The sequence below is a fragment of the Gopherus evgoodei genome, unplaced genomic scaffold (genome assembly GCF_007399415.2).
Source record: "Gopherus evgoodei ecotype Sinaloan lineage unplaced genomic scaffold, rGopEvg1_v1.p scaffold_35_arrow_ctg1, whole genome shotgun sequence".
NCBI classification, from domain to species: domain Eukaryota; kingdom Metazoa; phylum Chordata; order Testudines; family Testudinidae; genus Gopherus; species Gopherus evgoodei.
In genome coordinates, this window is record NW_022060027.1 from 1053691 (window position 1) to 1074393 (window position 20703).

At 52.5% G+C, this 20703-nt stretch overlaps 1 protein-coding gene across 1 annotated transcript; it reads right to left on the reverse strand.

The window, feature by feature from the left end:
- Positions 1–869: 869 nt before the first annotated feature.
- LOC115641514 lies at positions 870–13013 on the reverse strand. The gene is made up of 10 exons (XM_030544718.1): positions 12740–13013; positions 11870–11908; positions 11097–11390; positions 10168–10206; positions 9317–9610; positions 6386–6424; positions 5295–5588; positions 3211–3255; positions 2432–2590; positions 870–943 (listed from the first exon to the last, which is right to left on the reverse strand). Exons 1-10 carry the CDS (start codon positions 12768–12770, stop codon positions 870–872), a joined length of 1308 nt encoding a protein of 435 aa, XP_030400578.1. The 5' UTR covers positions 12771–13013.
- Positions 13014–20703: the final 7690 nt, after the last annotated feature.

Below are 20703 nucleotides of genomic sequence, written 5' to 3' on the forward strand. Positions count from 1 at the left end.
ACTGGAATAAATTGCCTATGGAGGTTGTGGAATCTCCATCTCTGAAGATATTTAAGAGTAGGTTAGATAAATGTCTATCAGGGATGATCTAGACCAGAGGTCAGCAACCTATGGCATGCAGCACGCTGGGGCCTGCTGGGACTCCAGTGTGCCATTAAAAATCCCGCCAGTGCGGCAAGCCACAGGGTCCGTGCTCCCGGGCCAGAGCGTCCGGCCAAGTGCAGCAAGCTGCTGGCCCCTCCTCATCTTCCCCCCCTTCCCCTGGAGCCCTGCCGCTGCGCATGCAGCGCTCTGGGGGCTAGGGCTGCGTGCTCCCACGGGGCAGCGTTTGGCTCCGCGGGAAGGGAAAGATGCTCCCCACTCATCTGGAGCCCTGCCGCTGCGTGCACAGCATTCTGAGGGGCGGGGCTGCATGCACGGCGGCAGGGCTTCGGATGAGCGGGGAGCCTCATGGTAGGGGGTCTGGGTCCGGAGGGCGGGGGTTGGATAAAGGGTGGAGGCAGTCAGGGGACAGGGAGCAGGATAGGTTGGATAGGGGGGTGGGATCCCAGGGGGGTGGTTACGGGCGGGGGTCTCTGGAGGGGGCAGTCAGGAAGCAGGGGGGGGGTGTATGGGGCATGGGAGTCCCAGGGTCTGTTAAAGGGTGGGGGGTGGATAGGGGTCAGGGCAGTCAGGGGACAGGGAGCAAGGAGGGTCCTGGGGGGGCGGTTAGGTTGGAGGGGTCTCTGGAGAGGGTGGCTCAGGGGACAAGGAGCTGGGGGGGTTGGATGAGTCGGGAGTTCTGGGAGGGGCTGTTAGGAGGCAGGGATGTGGAGAGGGGTTGGGGTGGGCAGGGAGGATTGTATGGGTCGGGAGTTCTGGGGGTTCTGTCATGGGGCGGGTGTGTGGATAATGGTCAGGGCAATCAGGGGGCAGGTAGGGGGTAGGATCCTAGGGGAGCAGTCTGGGACAAGGAGCAGGGAGGCTTAGATAGGGGATAGGGTCCTGGGGGGTAGTTAGGGGCAGGGGTCCCAGGAGGGGGTAGTCAGGGGACAAGGAGCAGGGGGGTTGGGGTTCTGAGGGGGCAGTCACCCAGCCCTCTGCCCTGAGCCTTGACCCCCCCCACCCCACAGCCCTCTGCTCTGAGCCCTGCACCCCTACACACACCCCAGGCCCCTGTCCTGAGCCCTGTACCTCCCAGCCCTCTGACTCCTTCAGCCCTCCATGACCCAAGCCCTGACTCTGACACCCCCACCCTGAGCACCAAACAGGAGCTCCTGCACCTCCCCTCACATTCCCACCTGCACCCCTCACACCCAATTGGAGCTGCCCTGGTAAATGCCACCACACCCAAACCTCCTGCCCCAACCCTGAGCCCCCTCCCTCATTCTAGCTCCTGGGCAGACCCTTCACCCCCAGCCCTGTGCTCGGTGCACTCCCACCCTCAGCTCAGTGCAAATAGAGGAAGAGAATGGGCCAGAACCAGGGAGAAGGTAGGTACCCACTGTATGTGGGCAGGGCCGGGACCCCAGACCGGCAGCGGGGTGAGCGGGGCCAGCAGCCGGGATCCCGGCTGGCAGGAGCCAGTGGATGGAACCCCTGAGTGGCAGTGAGCTGAGCCACTCAGTCCACTGCTGGTCTGGGGTCCTGGCCTCTGGCCCCAGCACACACCACTGCTGGTCTGGGGTCCTGGCTGCCACCCCGCATACCCCACTGCTGGTCTGGGGTTCTGGCTGCCGCCCCCACACAGCCTGCTGCCAGTCTGGGGATCTGGCTGCCGGACCCTTCCCAGCTGCGGTCCCGGCCTCAGGCCTCGCTCAGCTCACTGCCTGGCTAGGTGAACAGAACCCCAGACCAGCAGTGGGCTGAGTGGGCCGGCAGCGTAAGATCAACATTTTAATTTAATTTGAAATGAAGCTTCTTAAACATTTTGAAAACCTTGTTTATTTTACAATACAACACTAGTTTAGTTATACAATACATAGACTTGTAGAGAGGGATTTAGGAGCACAAAGCACAGTCACAGACTTGTGCTCCTAAATCTTATAGGGGCTTTGGAAATTTTCCCCTTAGAGAAGGCAGAATTATTGTCCCTGTTTCACAGATGGGGAGCTGAGCCCCAGGGCAATGAAATGACATGCTCAAGGATGCTGTAGCACAACTGGGACTTAAACCTCAATCTCCCAGAAGTCCCATCCTAGGGGCTTAACCATGAGCCCATCCTTTCCCCCTAATCATACAGCTTTTCTCGAAGGAGGGACTCTTCTGCTTCTGAAGGATGCTGGAGGAGTTACCTGGGCAAAGACTGTTACTGCAGGAGCCTAGTGTGCAGCACTGACCAATGGTGTCTCCCCAACAACCTGCTCAGAGCTGAGCATTGGTATCTCCCCAGAACCTTCAGCCCCCTACTAACAGCTTGTTTATATAGTTCCTCCACTCCCAGCCCCTTTACCCTCCATGATGCTGATGCTACCCCTGTGAGTCTTCTCCAGCCCTGTGAGATGAGGCAAGCCCCGTCTCTCCAGCATGAAAGTGATGATAGGTGCAGAGAGCAAGAGGAGCAGGACCAGGACACAGCGAGCAGCCCAGATGACGAGAGACATGACTGGCTCTGCAACATGGAAAGAGACGTGGTGATAGCTGTCTGTAAAGCAGCATGTGGGACTGCAATGCCACCACTAGACACAGAACAGCTGTCTTAGCTCCCGGAGTCCTAGCTCTAAGGGGGGATCATGCTGCAGGGGGGCACGTTCCCCCTACAGGAGGCCTAACCGATGGAGGCTGTTGAGAAGGCTTCTCCTTTTGCGCCAACACAGCCGTGAGGGGTTGGAGGAGCAGGGAATGGCCCAGGTTTGCTCAGGCTGCACTGGGACTCTGTGCAAAGGCCTCACAAGAGCCAGCGAAAGATGCAGCAGTCCAGACTCTATTGCCCCTTCCAGTGTGGTTGGCAGTTTACTATGGGGGCACAGGGGCAGCATGAGGCCTTGGCATGAGCTGTGTCCTGAGGAGCAGGTGGAAATGGGATGTAAGCAATGCTGTGGGATGTGCTGCTCCTCTGTTCTGGGGGAATTGCACAGCCAGAGCCCAGTCCATCAGGGGTGACTGCGCTGCAGGCCGAGCAGTTACCTGCCCTGGTATGAGTTTGGCTCAGACTTTATGCCCTGAGGTCAGAGCTAGGGGCACAGAGCTGGGCTGTGATAATCAGAGTGTGACAGAGCAATAGCCCGTTACCTGTACGGGTCGGCTCCTCCCCTCTTCCTCTATTGCTCACGCTGCCTGTAGGACAAGAGCAAAGAGAATCGCACCGTGTGGGAGAGACGCCTGCAGCCTCCGCAGGGACGCGCCTCCCAGGGACAGACAGAGCGGTTCTACCAGCCACTGGGGTCAGATCCCTGGTGGGTGTAAATCAGCTTCACTCTACTGGAGTCACTGGGCCAGATCCCCAGTAAATTGGTGTCTCTTTTTTGGAGTCCATAGGGCTCTGCCAATTTACACCAGCTGAGGAGCCAGTCCCTGGACTCTCTCTCTTGCTCTGAGTTTCACACTGAGTTTCCCCACTGCTGACTCAGTGAGGACGTCACTGTTCATTTAACAAACTATAATTTCATTGATCCCTGAGACCTTTCACTGAGGTTGAAGCTCCGTGGGGGTGAAAATGCCGCAGGAAGCCCTGAGCCAGGATGAGAGTTGCGAGGTGTCCAATTTCTGACCAAAACACCTGGTTGAAAAGGGACACTAGGGGCTCCGATCAGCAGTGCTGATGGAGCTGTTAAAAACCTGGTTGGCAGCACTGGGGGGCAAAGGCAGGCTCCCTGCCTGCCGTGACTCTGGGTAGCTCCCAGAATCAGCAGCATGACCCCTTCAGGCTCCTACACTGGGGCTCCATGCACTGCCCCCACCCCAAGCACCTCCACATAGGAGCCAGAGGGGAGACATGTTGCTGCTTCCAGGAGCTGCCTGAGGTAGGCGCCACGTGGAGCCTGCACCTCCTCCTGCTCTCCATGCCCCTGCCCCAGCCCTGATCCCCCTCCTGCCCCCTGAACCCATTGATCCCATCCCAGAGCACCCTCCTGCACCCCAAACCCCTCATCCACAGCCCCACCCCAGAGCTCCCCACCAGAGCCCTCACCCCCTCCCACACCCCAACCCCCTGAGCCAGCCCAGTGAAAATGAGCAGGTGAGTGAGGGTGGGGAGAGTGAGCAATGGCGGGAGGAGAGGATGAAGTGAGAGGGGGCGGAGCCTCAGAGAAGGGGCGGGGCAGGGTGTGGGGCAAGGGTGTTCTGTTTTGTGCAAGTAGAAAGTTGGCAACCTTACCTAGGATTTCCCTGCCCCTCCAATCAAACATTCTTGTCTGTGGAGCACCCTCAGGGATCTGAATGTGCGGGAGACCCCTGCACCCTGCAGACAGCCTGGGGCTTGCCTGGTGGGCAGAGCGGGTTGTGTGATAGGCTTTGTGCATGGGAAACATTCACAGACGCCCCTGTGCCTGGGGCAGCACCACGCCTAGGCCCTGCTCACACCCAGTGCTGAGGGTTCAGGGGAGTTAAGTGCTGCCTGGCCCTGGGGCTGGCCCCTCTGCGCAGGCCGGGTTTCACTGCAGAGAGCTGGGTCTCCCCCTGGTGTAAGTGCTGCAGGCAGAGGAGTTACCCCAGGGGTGAGTTTGGCCCAAAGTCTCTAAGCAGAGAGGAGAGAGCTGGGGGGACAGAGGCAGGCTCAGATCCCCGGGGTCTGGCCCAAGAGCGTCTCTGTGAGCTGTGGGGTCTGACTCCTCTCCACTGCTGCTCGCCTGGCCTGTGCACTGGGGACAAGGAGAATCTGGGTCTGTCAGGGCCTCCAAGTGACACTCAGTGTGTGAGAAACGCCACTGCAATGGCTGAGCCCAGCCCCCTACACCAGTCAAATGGGATGTGACTGTTCCCCAAATGGAAACCTCCCCAAAGGAGATCAGTGACTGGCTCTGCGATACTTCCCAAATGTTATGCACAATACGGCATTTGGCAGCCATCTCCCCATGTGTAGAAGTTGTGTGTGTGAGCATGGACACCCCACAGGGCATCTTGGAGTCTGTGGATGGCCCCAGACTATGAACCATGAGATCCTGTGCTCTAGGCCTAGATCTTCCAATAAGTGTTATTAACTTCTCTGTGTTCTTCACAGACCCTAGTAAGAGCCAAGAGCTCATGCCCCTAAAGTAAACCCAACCTCATTCAGCTAAATCTTCTGCCCACCACCAGTCATTTAGCTATCTGCCTATGGATTCTCCTTCTTCCAAGGCATTGGATGATTTACTTACTTTGCCGCTCACCTCTCTTACCAGTAATGCTGAGGTGCTGGGCAGGGCTGAGCTTGGATCTGGTCACCTGCTTGTTGCTCTCCTTGATCTCATACCCGCAGGAGTAATTCCCAGAGCTGCCCATGGACACCGCATGGTCATAGCTGTAGGAGACATTCTTCTCCAACCCTGTCTGGGAGAAAACCTCCTCCCCATCCTTACAGAAGATGACGTGGGTGGTTGGGGCCTGCGAGACCACAGAACACTTGAGCTGCACGGAGTCATCCTGTTGAGCAGACGTCTGGCTCAGGTAGAGGGTGGGGGCAGGGAGAGCACCTGGGAAAGGGGAATAGGTCAAGGGGTCAATGGGGCCTTCAGTGGCCCCTGTTTCATGGGGATTCCAGGAAGCAGTTGGCCAAAGGAAGTTGGATGCCATGGAAGCAGTTGCTAAGGGTATGTCTATGCTATAGTTAAAAACCCTCTGCTGGCCTATACCAGCTGAGTTGGGCTTGAAGGGCTCAAGCTCCAGGGCTGTTTACATGTCACAGGCCAGCCGCTGGCATCTAACTGCAGTGTGGACGTACTCTGCCTGCTCAGGAGCTGCGGGGTGTGTGCAGTGTCTCTGGAGCAAGCTCGTATTTCAGCACAGCTGGGTACTGGGGGGATAATGTCAGATCTGAGACTGTCAGCTTTTTGGGGCAGGAACCAGAGCTTCACATAGGGGTGCGCAGCACTTGGCATGATGGAGCCCTGATCCCTGAAAGGGGCATCATGGGGGCATGGTAATAATAGTAATAATAATAGCAGCAGAGAGTCCTTTGGCAACTTATAGACTAACAGAAGTTTTGGAGCATGAGCTTTCGTAGGTGAATACCACGAAATGCATGTCATCCGATGAAGTGGCTATTCACCCATGAAAGCTCATGCTCCAAAACTTCTGTTAGTCTATAAGCTGCAACAGGACTCTTTGGTGAGTTACAGATCCAGATTAACACGGCTACCCCTCTGATACCTGAGTAATAATAAGCTTCTGTAGCTGGAAGCCTTTTCTACTAGTACAAATCCCTCTGGCATGATAGATAGATAGATAGATGAGTGAGTGTGTCTGGAGACAGAAAGACAGATGGACTCACCGGGAGCTGAGCAGATCTCCTGGCTGCTGGGACTCAGCGCTGGGAACAGAAAGGAGATATGTGGTTAGTGCTGGAGGTAAAAACTCTCCCTATTCTAAGGTCTCTCTTCAGGGACAAAAACTGCCTCACTCACACAGACCTTGCTTGAGTTGGCCTGTGCAATGGCAATAAGGAGAATCTGGGACTGTCAGTGCCTCCAGGTGACACTCAGTGTGTGCGATGGCTGAGCCCATGCCCCTACACCAGATAAATGGGACATGACTGTTCCCCGAATGGAAACCTCCCCAAAGGTGTTCCCTGAGTGGCTCAATCAGCCCAGCCAAATGCCATGCATTTCCCACACAAAGTCCTGGAGCCTGTAGGTGGCACTCAGCTACAAGCCAGGACACCCTGTGCTCGAGGTCGAGCTCTTCCACTGAGTGTTAGTAACTCCTCGCACACTTCACAGCCGTTAGCTCATGCTGCTATGGTATAGGTGACAGGTGTCATTCACCCCTTGTATTGATAATGAAGAGTTGCACATGGTCACTTGAGGCTGTGCTGGGAATAGAAGGGAGGGTTTTCACAGAACAAACCCTAGTCAAGTCTACTTCGTCTTGGTACCTGTAAGAGGGAATTTGCCAGATTTATGTGCTTGGTTGTGCTGCCTCTAATACTAACCACAGTCTGCTCCCAGAGCCAGGAAGAGAACCCAAGGGTCCTGGGAACTAACATCACTCTGCTGTCTCACTAACAGTTGTGTGACTCACCAACAACGTGGGTGCTGTGTCTTCAACTAAGGGGTGATGCAAATGGAGGATAACAACTCAATTATTCTGCTCCTCACCCCTATCACTCAGCTATCTATCTGCCTCTGGATTCACTTTGTGCCAGGGCATTGGCTGATTCACTCACTTTGAGCTTCTGCTTGGTGTGGAGCTCGCAGCCCCGCCCCCTGACCACTGGGCTCTGAGTGGGGCGGAGCTCAGGGGCCCCGCCGGAGTTAGGCTGCAGAGCTGTCTGGGGATGCTGCTTGATGTGCTGAGGCTCCAGGAGAGGGCCGGAGATGGGATCCTCAGCCGTTCTCTTTGGGGCCCTTGTGGAGCCCGGGGCCTGGGGCAAATTGCCCCACTTGCCCCCCCCCCCCCGGGCGACCCTGGAGAGTTGTAGCTGTTGCATGACTGTACCAGGAGGCACTATAGACAGCTGCAGTCCACAGGGCCCTGGGATGGAACCTGGAGTAGAGGGTGGGCCCGGGTTCCCCACCAAATCTCCCAGCTCCTGATCAGACACAGGAAGAATTGATCTGGATTGTGGCTTCTACCAGAGAAGAAGGCCTCAGGGCTGTTTTCTGATCCACAGGGTGAATTTGTGAGGCGAGCAAATCTGCCAATAAGCGCAGGACCCACCAAGGTAGAGGAGGAACTTTGTCACAGCAGCAAGGAGAGACCTGGTGGGACAGAGCTGGGCTAGGATCCCAGATGTCTGGCCCAAAAGCCATCTTTGTGAGCTGTGGGGTCTGACTCCTCTCCACTGCTGCTCGCCTGGCCCGTGCACTGGGGACAAGGAGAGTCCGGGTCTGTCAGTGCCTCCAGGTGACACTCAGTGTGTGAGAAACGCCACTGCGATGGCTGAGCCCAGCACCCTACACCAGTCAAATGGGACATGATCATTCCCCGAATGGAAACCTCCCCAAAGGAGATTCCTGAGTGGCTCAATCAGCCCAGCCAAATGCCATGCATTCCCCACACAAAGTCCTGGAGCCTGTAGGTGGCATTCAGCTACAAGCCAGGACACATTGTGCTTGAGGTTGAACTCTTCCACTAAGTGTTGGTAACTCCTCGCACACTTCACAGCTGCTAGCTCATGCTGCTATGGTATAGGTGACAGGTGTCATTCACCCCTTGTATGGTGTGACAGAGCCAGACCAGTGGGGTACAGGAGTCTGGTAGAGGGCAAATATACTGGTCACTGGATGAGTCGTTTTTTGTTCCCTGAGTGACCAGAGCAGGGGCTGCACTAGAGTAATCAGGAACCTGCTAGAACCAATTAAGGCAGACAGACTGATTAGAACACCTGCAGCCAATCAAGGCAGGCTAATCAGGGCACTTCGGTTTAAAAAGGAGCTCACTCCAGTTGGGGTGGGGGTGGGGAGAGGCATTGCATGGCATGGCATGTATGTATGTATGTATGTGAGGAGCTGGGAGTGAGAGGGTGTGCTGCTGGAGGACTAAGGAGTACAAGTGTTATCAGACTCCAGGAGGAAGGCCTTGTGGTGAGGATAAAGAAGGTGTTTGGAGGAGGCCATGGGGAAGTAGCCCAGGGAGTTGTAGCTGTCATGCAACTGTTACAGGAGGTACTATAAACAGCTGCAATCCATAGGGCCCTGGGCTGGAACCCGGAGTAGAGGGTGGGCCCGGGTTCCTGCCAAACCTCCCAACTCCTGATCAGACACAGGAGAAGTTGACCCAAACTGTGAGGAAGATCACTGAGGTGAGCAAAATCTGCCAATAAGCGCAGGACCCACCAAGATAAAAGAGGAACTTTGTCACAACAGATAATGAAGAGTTGCACAAGGTCACTTGAGGCTGTGCTGGGAATAGAAGGGAGGGTTTTCACACAGCAAACCCCAGTCAAGTCTACTTTGTCTTGGTACCTTTAAGAGGGGATGTGCCAAATTTATATCCTTGGTTGTGCTGCCTCTAATACTAACCACAGTTTGCTCCCAGAGCCAGGAAGAGAACTTAGGGGTCCTGGAAACCAACATTCTTCTGCTGTCCCACTAACATTTGTGTGACCCACCAACAACGTGGGTGCTGTGTCTTCAACTAAAGAATAACAACCCAATTATTCTGCTCCTTACCCCTGTCACTCAGTTATCTATCTGCCTCTGGATTCACTTTCTGCCAGGGCACTGGCTGATTCACTCACTTTGCTGTTCACCACTCTTACCGGAAACACTGAGGTGCTTCGCAGGGCTGAGCTGGGATCTGTTCACTTGCTTGTCGCTCTCCTTGATCTCGTACCCGCAGGAGTAATTCCCAGAGCTGCCCATGGACACTGTGTGGTCATAGCTGTAGATGACCTTCTTCTTCAACCCTGCCTGGAAGAAAACTTCCTCCCCGTCCCTACAGTAGACAACACGGGTGGCTGGGGCCTGGGAGACCACAGAGCACTGGAGCAGCACAGAGTCTCCCTGTTGGGCGGACGTCTGGCTCAGATAGAGGATGGGGGCAGGGAAAGCACCTGGGAAGTGGAATGGGTCAAGAGGTCAATGGGGCCTTCCGTGGCCCCTGTTTCATGGGGATCCCAGGAGGCAGTTTGCCAAAGGAAGTAGGATGCTATGGAAGCAGTTGCTAAGGGTATGTCTATGCTGTAGTTAAAAACTCTCTGTGGCTCATGCCAGCTGAGTCAGGCTTGTAGGGCTCAGGCTCCAGGGCTGTTTACACGTCACAGGCCAGCCGCTGGCATCTAACTGCAGTGTGGACATACTCTGCCTGCTCAGGAGCCGCGGGGTGTGTGCAGTGTCTCTGGAGCAAGCTCGTATTTCAGCACAGCTGGGTACTGGGGGGATAATGTCAGATCTGAGACTGTCAGCTCTTCCTGGGCAAGGTCCAGAGCTTCACATAGGGGGGTGCAGTACCTGGCACGATGGGACCCTGATCCCTGAGAGGGGCATCCTGGGGGCATGGTAATAATACTAATAATACTTCTGTAGCTGGAAGCCTTTTCTACTAGTACAAACCTCTCTGGCATGATAGATAGAGGAGTGAGTGTGTCTGAGCACACACAGGCAGACTGACCTGGATCTGAGCAGATCTCCTGGCTTCTGGGACTCAGCGCTGGGAACAGAAAGGAGATGTGTGGTTAGTGCTGGAGATAAAATCTCCCCCTATTCTAAGGTCCCTCTTCATGGACAAAAACTGCCTCACTCACATAGACCTTGCTTGGTCTCCCTCTGGTGTAAGTGCTGCTGGCAGAAGTTACCCCAGAGGCTGGGTTGGACCAAAGTCTCTATGCAGCAAGGGGAGAGATGTGAGAACAGAGCCAGGCTCAGATCCCCAGGGCTCTGGCCCAAGAGTCATCTGAGCTCTGGGATCTGACTCCTCTCCACTGCTGCTCACCTGATCTGTACAATGAGAGTGAGGAAAATCTGGCCCTGTCAGTGCCTCCAGGTGACACTCAGTGTGTGAGAAACACGGCTGCGATGGCTGAGCCCAGCCCCCTACACCAGTCAAATAGGACATGACCGTTCCCTGAATGGAAACCTCCGCAAAGGCGCTCCCTGAGTGGCTCAATCAGCCCAGCCAAATGCCATGCATTTCCCACACAAAGTCCTGGAGCCTGTAGGTGGCACTCAGCTACAAGCCAGGACACCCTGTGCTCGAGGTCGAGCTCTTCCACTGAGTGTTAGTAACTCCTCGCACACTTCACAGCCGTTAGCTCATGCCGCTATGGTATAGGTGACAGGTGTCACTCACCCCTTGTATGGATAATGAAGAGTTGCACATGGTCACCTGAGGCTGTGCTGGGAATAGAAGGGAGGGTTTTCACACAGCAAACCCCAGTCAAGTCTACTTTGCAAATGGAGGATTGTAACAGTAGAATTTTATGACAAAACAACCTAATTCTTCTGATCATTACCACTGTCACTCAGCTATCTATCTGCATCTGAATTGTCTTTCTGCCAGCGTTTGGATGATTTACTCACTTTGCCCTTCACCCCTCTTACCAGTAACACTGAGGTGCTTGGCAGGGCTGAGCTGGGATCTGTTCACTTGCTTGTAGCTCTCCTTGATCTCGTACCCGCAGGAGTAATTCCCAGAGCTGCCCATGGACACTGTGTGGTCATAGCTGTAGGTGACCTTCTTCTTCAACCCTGCCTGGGAGAAAACCTCCTCTCCGTCCTTACAGTAGACGATGCGGGTGGCTGGGGCCTGGGAGACCACAGAGCACTGGAGCTGCACAGAGTCCCCCTGTTGAGCAGACCTCTGGCTCAGGTAGAGGATGGGGGCAAGGACAACACCTGGGAAGGCCAATGGGTCAGAACTGTCAGTGGGGTCATTGGAGATGCCCATTTGGGGGCAGCCCAGGAGCATTTTACTAAAGGAAATCGATTGCCATGGAATCAGCTTGCAACTGCTAAGGATCTGTCTTATCTCTACACTGCAGTTAAAAAGTGGCTGCTGGGCTGTGCCAGCTGACTCGGGCTTCCAGGGCTCGGGCTATATGGCAGTTTACATGTGATAGGCCAGCCACAGGCGTCTAATTGCAGTGTACATTATTTCTGCCTGCACAAGGGCTGCAGGGTATGCACAATGTGTCTGGAACAGGATCTTATTTCAGCACGGCTGGGCATCAGGAGGATAATGTCAGATCCGAGATTGTCAGCTCTTCAGGGGCCACAGTAGTAATAATAATCATCATCTTCTGCAGCTGGTAACCTTTTCTATTAGTACAAACCCCTCTGGAAAAAATAGATAGAAGGGTGACAGACGGACTTACCGGGAGCTGAGCAGATATTCTGACTGCTTGGATTCATTACTGGGAAGAGAAAGGTGCTGCGTGGTTAGTGCTGGAGATAAAATCTCCCCCTTTTCTAAGTCCCACTTAAGGAACAAAAAACTCTCTTTAATAGACTTGGAAAATAAATTCTTGATTCCGGTTTTGCTGAAGAAGCAAACCAGACAGGATGTCACATCAGGGACAGAGCAGATTCCATGCGCACACACACCTTGTCTGAGCTGGGACTTCTTTTCCCTTCACCTCTCTAGAGCAGTGGCTCTCAACCTTTCCAGACTACAGTTGCCCTTTCAGGAGTCTGATTTGTCTTGCATACTCAAGTTTCACCTCACTTAAAAACGATTTGCTTACAAAATCAGACACAAAAATACATAAGTGTCACAGCCACACAATTACTGTAGAGCAAAATAAACAAGTCATTGTCGGTATGAAAGTTTAGTTTGTACTGACTTCATTCATGATTTTTATGTAGTCTATCATAAAACTTGGCAAATATCTAGATTAGTTGATATACCCCCAGAAGACCTTTCTGTGTCCCCACAAGTATGCATACCCTAGCTGAGAACCACTGCTGTGGAGGGCCAGATCCTCAGCTGATGTAAACAGGTATTGAGTCCAATGAAGCTACACTGATTTACACCAGCTGTGGATGTGCCCCAGTTGACTCCAGTGGACCAATACCCATACGCCAGCTGGGGATATTGTCCAGTAACTCTAATTCTCAGTATTTCTACTGGTTACCATGTCTCTCCTACTAAAGATGATTTGCCAACTGTCTGGGCCAGGGGCTGCTCTTGGTTCTGTTTCCCCCCCAACCTGCTACAAATTAGCACAGGATTCCCACATACTCACCAGGAAGCAAAAGGCACAGAGACAGGATCATCGGGGCAGTGGGGGGAACCAAGTGGGATGGAAACAGCCCAGAGATTTTAGCTCCTGAAGGGGGCAATCCACTGTCACTCCTTGCTCTCACCTGCGCCCTGTGCCCTGTCTGATTTCAGCAGAAGGGAAGTTCCAGGTCTCTCTCTCTCTCTCTCTTCCAATCTGCTGCTGTCTGATCCTCAGGGTTGGATGCTCCAGTCAGCCCCCCTTCCTGCTCCTAGGCCTTCTGGGCTTTGTAGGGCTCAGAGAGCAGAAATGCTGCAGCCTGTCTCTGACTTGCTCTGTCCCCTACTCAGGTCTGATATTCATCACCACTCCCTGTTTCCTGCCCCATGCCGCCCCCGTTTCGCTGCTCCAGCCACAGCATCTCTATTTAGGGCTGGAGGATTGAGAACTGGTTTGCGTGTTTGAGTATAAACATATAACTGAAGAAACCCCTCCCATCCCGTCTCACTGCCTGGGGATCGAAACAGCCCCCTGGCTAAAGGCACAGCTGGGCCCGGGTGAAAGGTCACTGTGTGACTGAGGGACCTGAGATGTTGGGTGAGCCTGAACCTTTTGCCTCCACCCTGGTCTCCAGTCCCTGATGAGAAGGACCCAGCTCCCCCAGGAGGTAATTCACCCTCTGGGCTTATGTGGGATATAAATGGGGTCTGGGCCTCATGTAAGACCCTCTGCATGGGGGTGAATTTCCTCCCCCCACAGAGGACACCTACCACCGGACTGCACTGACTTCCCCACGTCCTTAGTTTCCCCCTACCACATCCACCATTCCCAGCTCCAGCCACTTCTGCCCATCCTGCCCTGACTACCTCCGCTCCCATTCTGGGCTCCTGAGGAGTCTGCTGTTCCTGCTGAGAGATGGGCACCAGGGCACTGCCAGATGGGGAAGAACACAAGGCAGTTGGGAAAGAGCATCCAGAAGTGAACTCTGAGCAGCAGGGTAGCTGAAATCACTGTGACTAAGCAATTGGGGAACCAGGGCAAAAGGCCAAAGAAACATGTGGGAAAGAAATAAAAGTCTTGTGAATAGACATTAACACCTTTACAGGAAGCCAAACAGCTGAGAGCCTCAAGGGAAATGTGTCAGGAGTACAAGGCAGAGCCGTTGTGCATAGTATTTTTGCAGAGTGATGCATAAGTGGATTGTGCTGGGATGGAATCAGCTCTGCAGAGCAGCTGGACAGGGGATGTCTGGGTGAGGGTCAGAGGAGCGCATTTTGAGACTCCCTGCTGTAAGCAGTTCCCAGAAGATGACAGAGTGAAAAAGGGTAAATATTTGTTGCAATTTTTTAAAAAAAATAATTGTTTCAAAACCTTTTGTGCAAAATATTTGTTTTGCTAATTTCCCCCCATTTTTTGGGAAAATGGAAAAAAGGGAGGGAGGGGAAATCTGAAATCTCTCAAAAAGTAGGTTTTTAAAAATGAAAGTGTTCATTTTTTTTTTATTTTCCAATTTTGTTTTTAGAAAACTTCAAAAACACTTTTATTTTTTCCTTTGGAAAAATGGAAACTGGAAAAAATGAACATGTTTGACAAAAACTCTCACTTAAAAAAAAAAAGGTCATTTTTAGATCATAACATTCTGGTAGCTCTAGCCCAGAGTGACCCTCGGGGCTGTGGGTCAGGCTGAGCTGCTGGCACCCTGGGATGGCAGCTGGGCCCTGCTTGTAGCTCAGACAATGCTGCCCAGAAAGGGCATGATCCAAAATCCCTTGGTGTCAATGGAAAGACTCCACTGACTCAGGGCCGGCCTTAGGATTTATGGTGCCCTAGGCGAGATTATTAAACTGGTGCCCCTGTGCCTGATCTGCTCTTAGCAACACAAACATAAGCTTACAGTATTGGAAAACTTGCCACATTCACGTTATTAAAACCAGTTTAACTTAATTAAGCACACTGTAATGCTGATGGACTAGCACTAAAGAAGCAGCACTGTAGAAAAAATTCTGATGACAGAATGATGCAAATTTTTTTTTAATTTATCAAAATTTTATTGGAAATTTATATGAAGAGGTATTGAAACAAAGATTTGTTTTTAATTAAAAGCAATCTTTCTGGCTTTTTTGGCTGCAAAATCAGTAATAATGTCATCGTATGACAAAGACAAAGTCGTGTCTTGTTCGATTGCAAGAATAGCAAGACCAGTTAAGCATTCCTGACTCATTGTAGAGCGGAGATAGTTTTTAATGAGCTTTAGTTTTGAGAAACTCCGTTCTCCTGACGCTACTGTTAAAGGAATTGTCAGTAGAATACGAGTGGCAATGTACACATTAGGATATATGTTAACAAGTTTGCGGGTATGAATAAACTGTACAATGTCCATCACCGATTTTGCATGTGGCAACATTGATGACAGTGTACTCAATTCTTCGTACAGTTCAAGTCCATTTAAATCAAAACTATCACCGTGCTTCAGGAGGCTCTCTAAGTTCTTGCACTTTGTCATTAGTTGCTCTTGTTTTCCTATTTCGTTGAATTTAGTTATGTCATACAAAAATCCAAACTGTTCATGGTGTACTTGCAAGGTATTAAACCTTTCATCAACAGCAGATTCTGCTTTATCCATCACAACATTAAAAAATTCAACCTCAAATTTCTTTTCTGGATCGTCTGTGGGCATGATCTGCTGTACAGATTCTTCACAAAGAAGTGTCCCTGGCCTTTTTAACTCATATTAACTATGTATTTACTTTATGAAAGTTGGAGAAAACATTGTGAAAACGTAAAACATTGGCTGCCCAACTTCTGGGCTGGGAAAAGTTATACTGACTCACAGGGGAAAAAAAAAGCAGGAGAATCTTAGTACAACATATGGTCACTCTATACCAGGGGTCGGTTCGGCAACCTTTCAGAAGTGGTGTGCCAAGTTCACTGTAATTTAAGGTTTCTCGTGCCAGTAATACATTTTAATGTTTGTAGAAGGTTTCTCTCTATGTCTATATTATATAAATAAACTATTGTTATTATCTGAGGTCTTGGCCACCGGTCCTGCTCAGGCCACTGCCAGCTGAGTAAATGAAACCCCAAACCGGCAGCGGGCTGGTGGCTGGAACCCTAGACAAGGATCCCAGGCCCTGCTCAGCCCGCTGCTGGTCTGGGTTCTGACCACCAACTCCTGCGAGCCAGGATCCCGGCCGCCAATCCCCTCTCAGCCCGCTACGAGCCTGGGATTCTGCTCACCCAGGCTGGCAGGAGGCAGAGTGGGGCTGGCGGCTGAGCTCCTGACTGGCAAGGGGCCAGCAGCCGGAACCCTGGAGTAGCAGTAGGCTGAGTGCTGCTGGCACCCCAGACTGGCAGCAGACTGAGCCACTCAACCCCCCACCGGCCCTGCTCAGCCCGCCACCAGCCCGCTCAGCCCGCTGCCGGCTGAGTGAATGGAACCCCAGGCTGACAGCAGGTTGAGTGGTTCAGCTGGCCTGCTCAGCCCACTGCCAGCCTGGGGTTCCTTGGGGGTCCCCAGGCCAGCAGCAGGTGCTGAGTGGGGCCGATGGCTGGTATCCCAGCTGGCAATAGGGCAGCAGCCGGAACCCCAGAGCAGTGATGGGCTGAGCCACTCAGCCTGCTGCTCCATACCATCAAAAATCAGCTCACCTGCCTCCTTTGACACATGTGCCATAGGTTGCCGACCCCTGCTTTATACACTAGTAAGGAGATGAGCATATTACAGTTGTTGGAGGGCTCTTATCAGGAGTAACAGGCTATAGGAAAGTCAGTCAACATTTTTTGTTTCTCTGATGAAAACTGGCCCACTCCCTGCCTCAAACCAAACCTGTCACTAATAATTGTCAACAACTTAATTTTCTGTTTTTGGCTAAGATATTGATTTTTTTTAAAAATAATATTGAAATTGGATTCAGGATTGTTAGCAAGAATTTTTGGCAAACAAAGTTGTTAAATGACAATCTAAATGGCAACGCAGTACTGCTTTCATGCTTGGCTCACCCCCCAGCCCGCTGGTCCAACAGCTGCAGTAGAGGAGGAGATAGGTGGAAAACTGCAGGACCCCAAAATCCACCTCTTGGGGTGCAGAGTGGCAACAGCAGCAGCAAACCCTCAGGTCCAATCACACGCCAATGGGCACCACCACCAGCCTTATGGACCATGGTGAAGTTAGCACAGCATCTGATCTCAGGGACAGGGCACCCATGGAGCCACAGCAGCTCATCCTGCCCTATGCAGCTCCCCCCGGATGAGATGGATAGCTGGCAGCTGCCAGCCCGGGAGAGAGGCGCTCCCCAGCTAGGGTGGCCAGATCCAGATGTCCTGATTTTATAGGGCCAGTCCTGATATTTGGGGCTTTGTCTTATATAGGCACCAATTACCCCCACCTAGAGTGACCAGACAGAAAGTGTGTAAAATCAGGACAGGGATGGGTGGGGGTAGAGGTTGGGGGTAAAAGGAGCCTATATAAGAAAAAGACCCCAAAATTGGGACTGTCCCTATAAAATAGGGATATCTGCTCACCCTACCCCAATCCCGATTTGTCACACATCTAGCTAACCCCTGCCAAGCCCAGTGTGACATTCCAATTCTGGCTGCCTGCCCAGGAAGTGAGTTACTTTCACTTTCATTCCTCAGCAGGCAGCCAGCCTCCCCTCCCCTCCCCTCCCTCCCAGCACCTCACCCAACCCAGCCCTGACGGAGGGGAGGGAGGAGAGAGAGAGGGGTGCTCCTGGGGAGGAGGGAGAAAGGAGGGGGTGCTCCGTGGGGCAGGGGGGAGAAGAATGGATGTCATGGGAGACAACAAAGGATACTGGTTCCAGAGCCACAGCCTCACCTGACCTCAGCCGAGGGGGGAAAGAGTCACACTCACAGGTGAGCTCCTTTCCCAACCCCCACCCCCTCCCCTTCCCAGAGACCCCAGCAGCCAATCCCGTCCCTCAGACTGTGCTGCATTCGGCTCTCTCTAGGACCTAGCAGCCCTGCTTCTCCACTGTCTGGGCTGCCTGGAGAGTGGTGCTCCCAGGCAGTGTGAGGCCCTACGCTGTTGCCTATTCTGCCTATGCCTAAGGACGGCCCTGCACTGACTTCCCTGGCCTTGGGATCAGGCCACCGTGTAAGAGAGTCAGTTCTCTTGTGACAGAGAAATTGCTCTGGAACTTTCACTTGAATGACCCCAACCCGGACTCACCACAGGAACAGGGAACCTCTTCACTATGGGAGAGTGAAGGGGAGGCTGATGATGGGATCATGAACAGTGCATAGCGGGATGTGAAGGAGAACTCACCACATCCCCCAGCCAGAGCTGCAAACACAGATACGTGAAGCAAGAGCAGCTGCAGAGTGAGTTCCTCCTTCCTCACAGATCCTGCAGCTGCCTCACTCACACAGACCCTGAAAGAAGCAGAGAAACTGCTCCACACCTCAAAGAAATGTCTCTGTGCTAGTGCTTTAACAGAGACTTGAAGGAGTCGAGTGCCCGGAGCCTGCACTAAAGAGAGAGATTGTTAGATAGATCAGTGGATAGAGAGATGGCTATGCATGGGCATAGAGAGATAGACAGAGGATGTATATAGGGATAGATAGATACAATATTATTTTTAAATACTGGGCTTGGTTTGTCACATGTTAAGCACAGATACCAAACTTTCTGGTTTATCTTACCTTGTTTTGGAAGCAATATACACTATACAGGGCACTTTTTTTTTTAACGGTGAGGATAATTAACCATGGGAAAAACTTATCAAGGGCTGTGATGGATTCTCCATTATTGGCAATTTTTAAACCAAACATGGATTTTTTTTTTTCTCAAAGACGTGCTGTAGTTCAAATAGGAATTATTTGGGGGCAGTTCTCTGGCCTGTGTTATACAGGAGATCAGACTATGTGATCACAGTGGTACCTTCTGGCCTTAGAATCTTGGAATAAACCCAGCAAAGTCTCTGATTCCACAACAAGAGTGTCCCCATGGGACTTATACCAGCAAAGCAAGAGCAGCATAATTTTACTGGTAAATTTCCCTGTGTATAGAGAGATCCTGAGATAAATAGTTCTTCTCATCAATGCTCTCCCTCTACATCCCCTGTCATTGGAGTATCTGAGCCGCTCACAATCATTAATTGGTTTTACCTTACACACACCTGAGTAGTAGGGAAGTAGTTCATCCTCATTTCACACGTGGGGAAACTGAGGCACAGCAAAATCATAATTGCTCCCCACCGTCCCCAGCCCTCCCAAAAGCCTGGGTGACAATGACCAGTGTTGTACAAATGGTATTTCAGCCAAAGAGGGGAAAAGCCTGGATAAGGCAGGATTGGGATATAGGGAAAGTGTCAGAGACAGAAGCTGGAAAATCTCTCATATAGGATTTAATTGATCCCACAAAGCGGCCTACTCCCTCTTGCCTCTGGGCTAGATCCTGCCTCATTTCCCTCCATCCCAAACTCCAGGCAGCCAAGGCAGAATTAGACTCGTCTCCCCCACTCTGCAGGGGATATTGATGGAGCCAGACACTGCGGGACTAAAGAGTGACCAGCTGCTGCTCAGAAAAGGGAAGGGAGAGGAGAATTGATGCCATGAGCAGTCCAGCTGCTCTGTGCAGCCATGTGGGGAGGGAACCGCAAGACAAACGGATAGTACCCTGAGCATCTGCAGAATCTCCTGTGCAGACACCTCGTCCCTCGCTCGGCAGTGAGCTCTACTCAGCCAGACCTCAAGCTAGCAGCCAAGCACGGCGGGGGTGTATCACAGGCTGTGATGTAGAATTGAATAGCACGCTCATACAATGTTATTTTTGTCCTCACATGTTAACCTACCTCATTCTCTCTCTCTCTCCATTTAGTCTGTTCTCTGAGGTTTCCAGGGCAGTTTATTTCCATAGTTGTGCATTTAAAGGCCAGAAGGGACCAATGGGACCATCTAGTCAGAGTGTCTGCACAGTCCAGGCCAGAGAGCCTCCCCCAGGGATCCCTGCATTGAGCTGCTAACTTCTGGCTGAGCTAGAGCATGTCTGGTAGAAAGAGACGTCCCCTCTCTGTTTAAAGACTCCAAGCCTGTTCCCATTTCCAAACACTAAGATGGTTGTGGCTGATCAGTGAAAAAGGAGACTAGGGGGAAGAGAGAGGCTGGACTGAGACAGAGCAACTGGACATGGGCTGCGTGTGAACTGCTCTTTCAAGCATCCGACAAAGTGGGTATTCACCCACGAAAGCTCATGCTCCAATATGTCTCTTAGTGTATAAGGTGCCACAGGACTCTTTGCTCCTTTCAGGGAGGTTAGCCCCCAGCCTTGCCCCTTCCATCCCCCCTCCCACTGGACTCCTGACCCCACATCACAACCACGCCAGGCCCCCCAGCCCACCAGAGGGGCAGGCAGGCAGGCAATGCCTCCCAGTATCCCCAGCCCAGAGCTCTGGTCAGTACAAGCACTGAGCCTCAGCCTTTCCGAGTCCCAGGCTGCAGGCCAGCTCACCCTAGCCTCAGCCTGGGCCCAGGGGAGAGTGGGAAGAAGGAGGGGGCCTCGGGGCAGTGGGTGGTCAGGGCAATGCCTTCCCTGGCCTGTGATACTCACTGTCCATGCAACTGGAGATGGGCCACAAGGTTTAGCTCCACTTGAGGGTCCTAATCTGACCTTCCCCAGAGTTTGGGGGTGTGGAGCTGGGGTTCTGGTTTGGGCCTATTATAGAGACAGCCTCAGGCCACACAGTTAGGATGTAAACTACCCCAAGATCTGGGTGTGGGGACTCTTCCTCTGAGACCAAGTATGCAACAGGTACCAGAGATGATGATTCAGAGCCTGACCAAGGAGAGGGAGAAGATGCTCGATTTGGGGTGGCTAGGCCACCTAACAATGAAGGAGCAAGAGGGATGATATGGACGTATTTGTTTGGCAGAGATTTCAGGAAGCTCCGTGGAGCAATCAGATCTGCTGCATACTCAAGACCTGACACTGACAGACTGACTGAGCAGCTAGGCCAGGCCACAGACATACC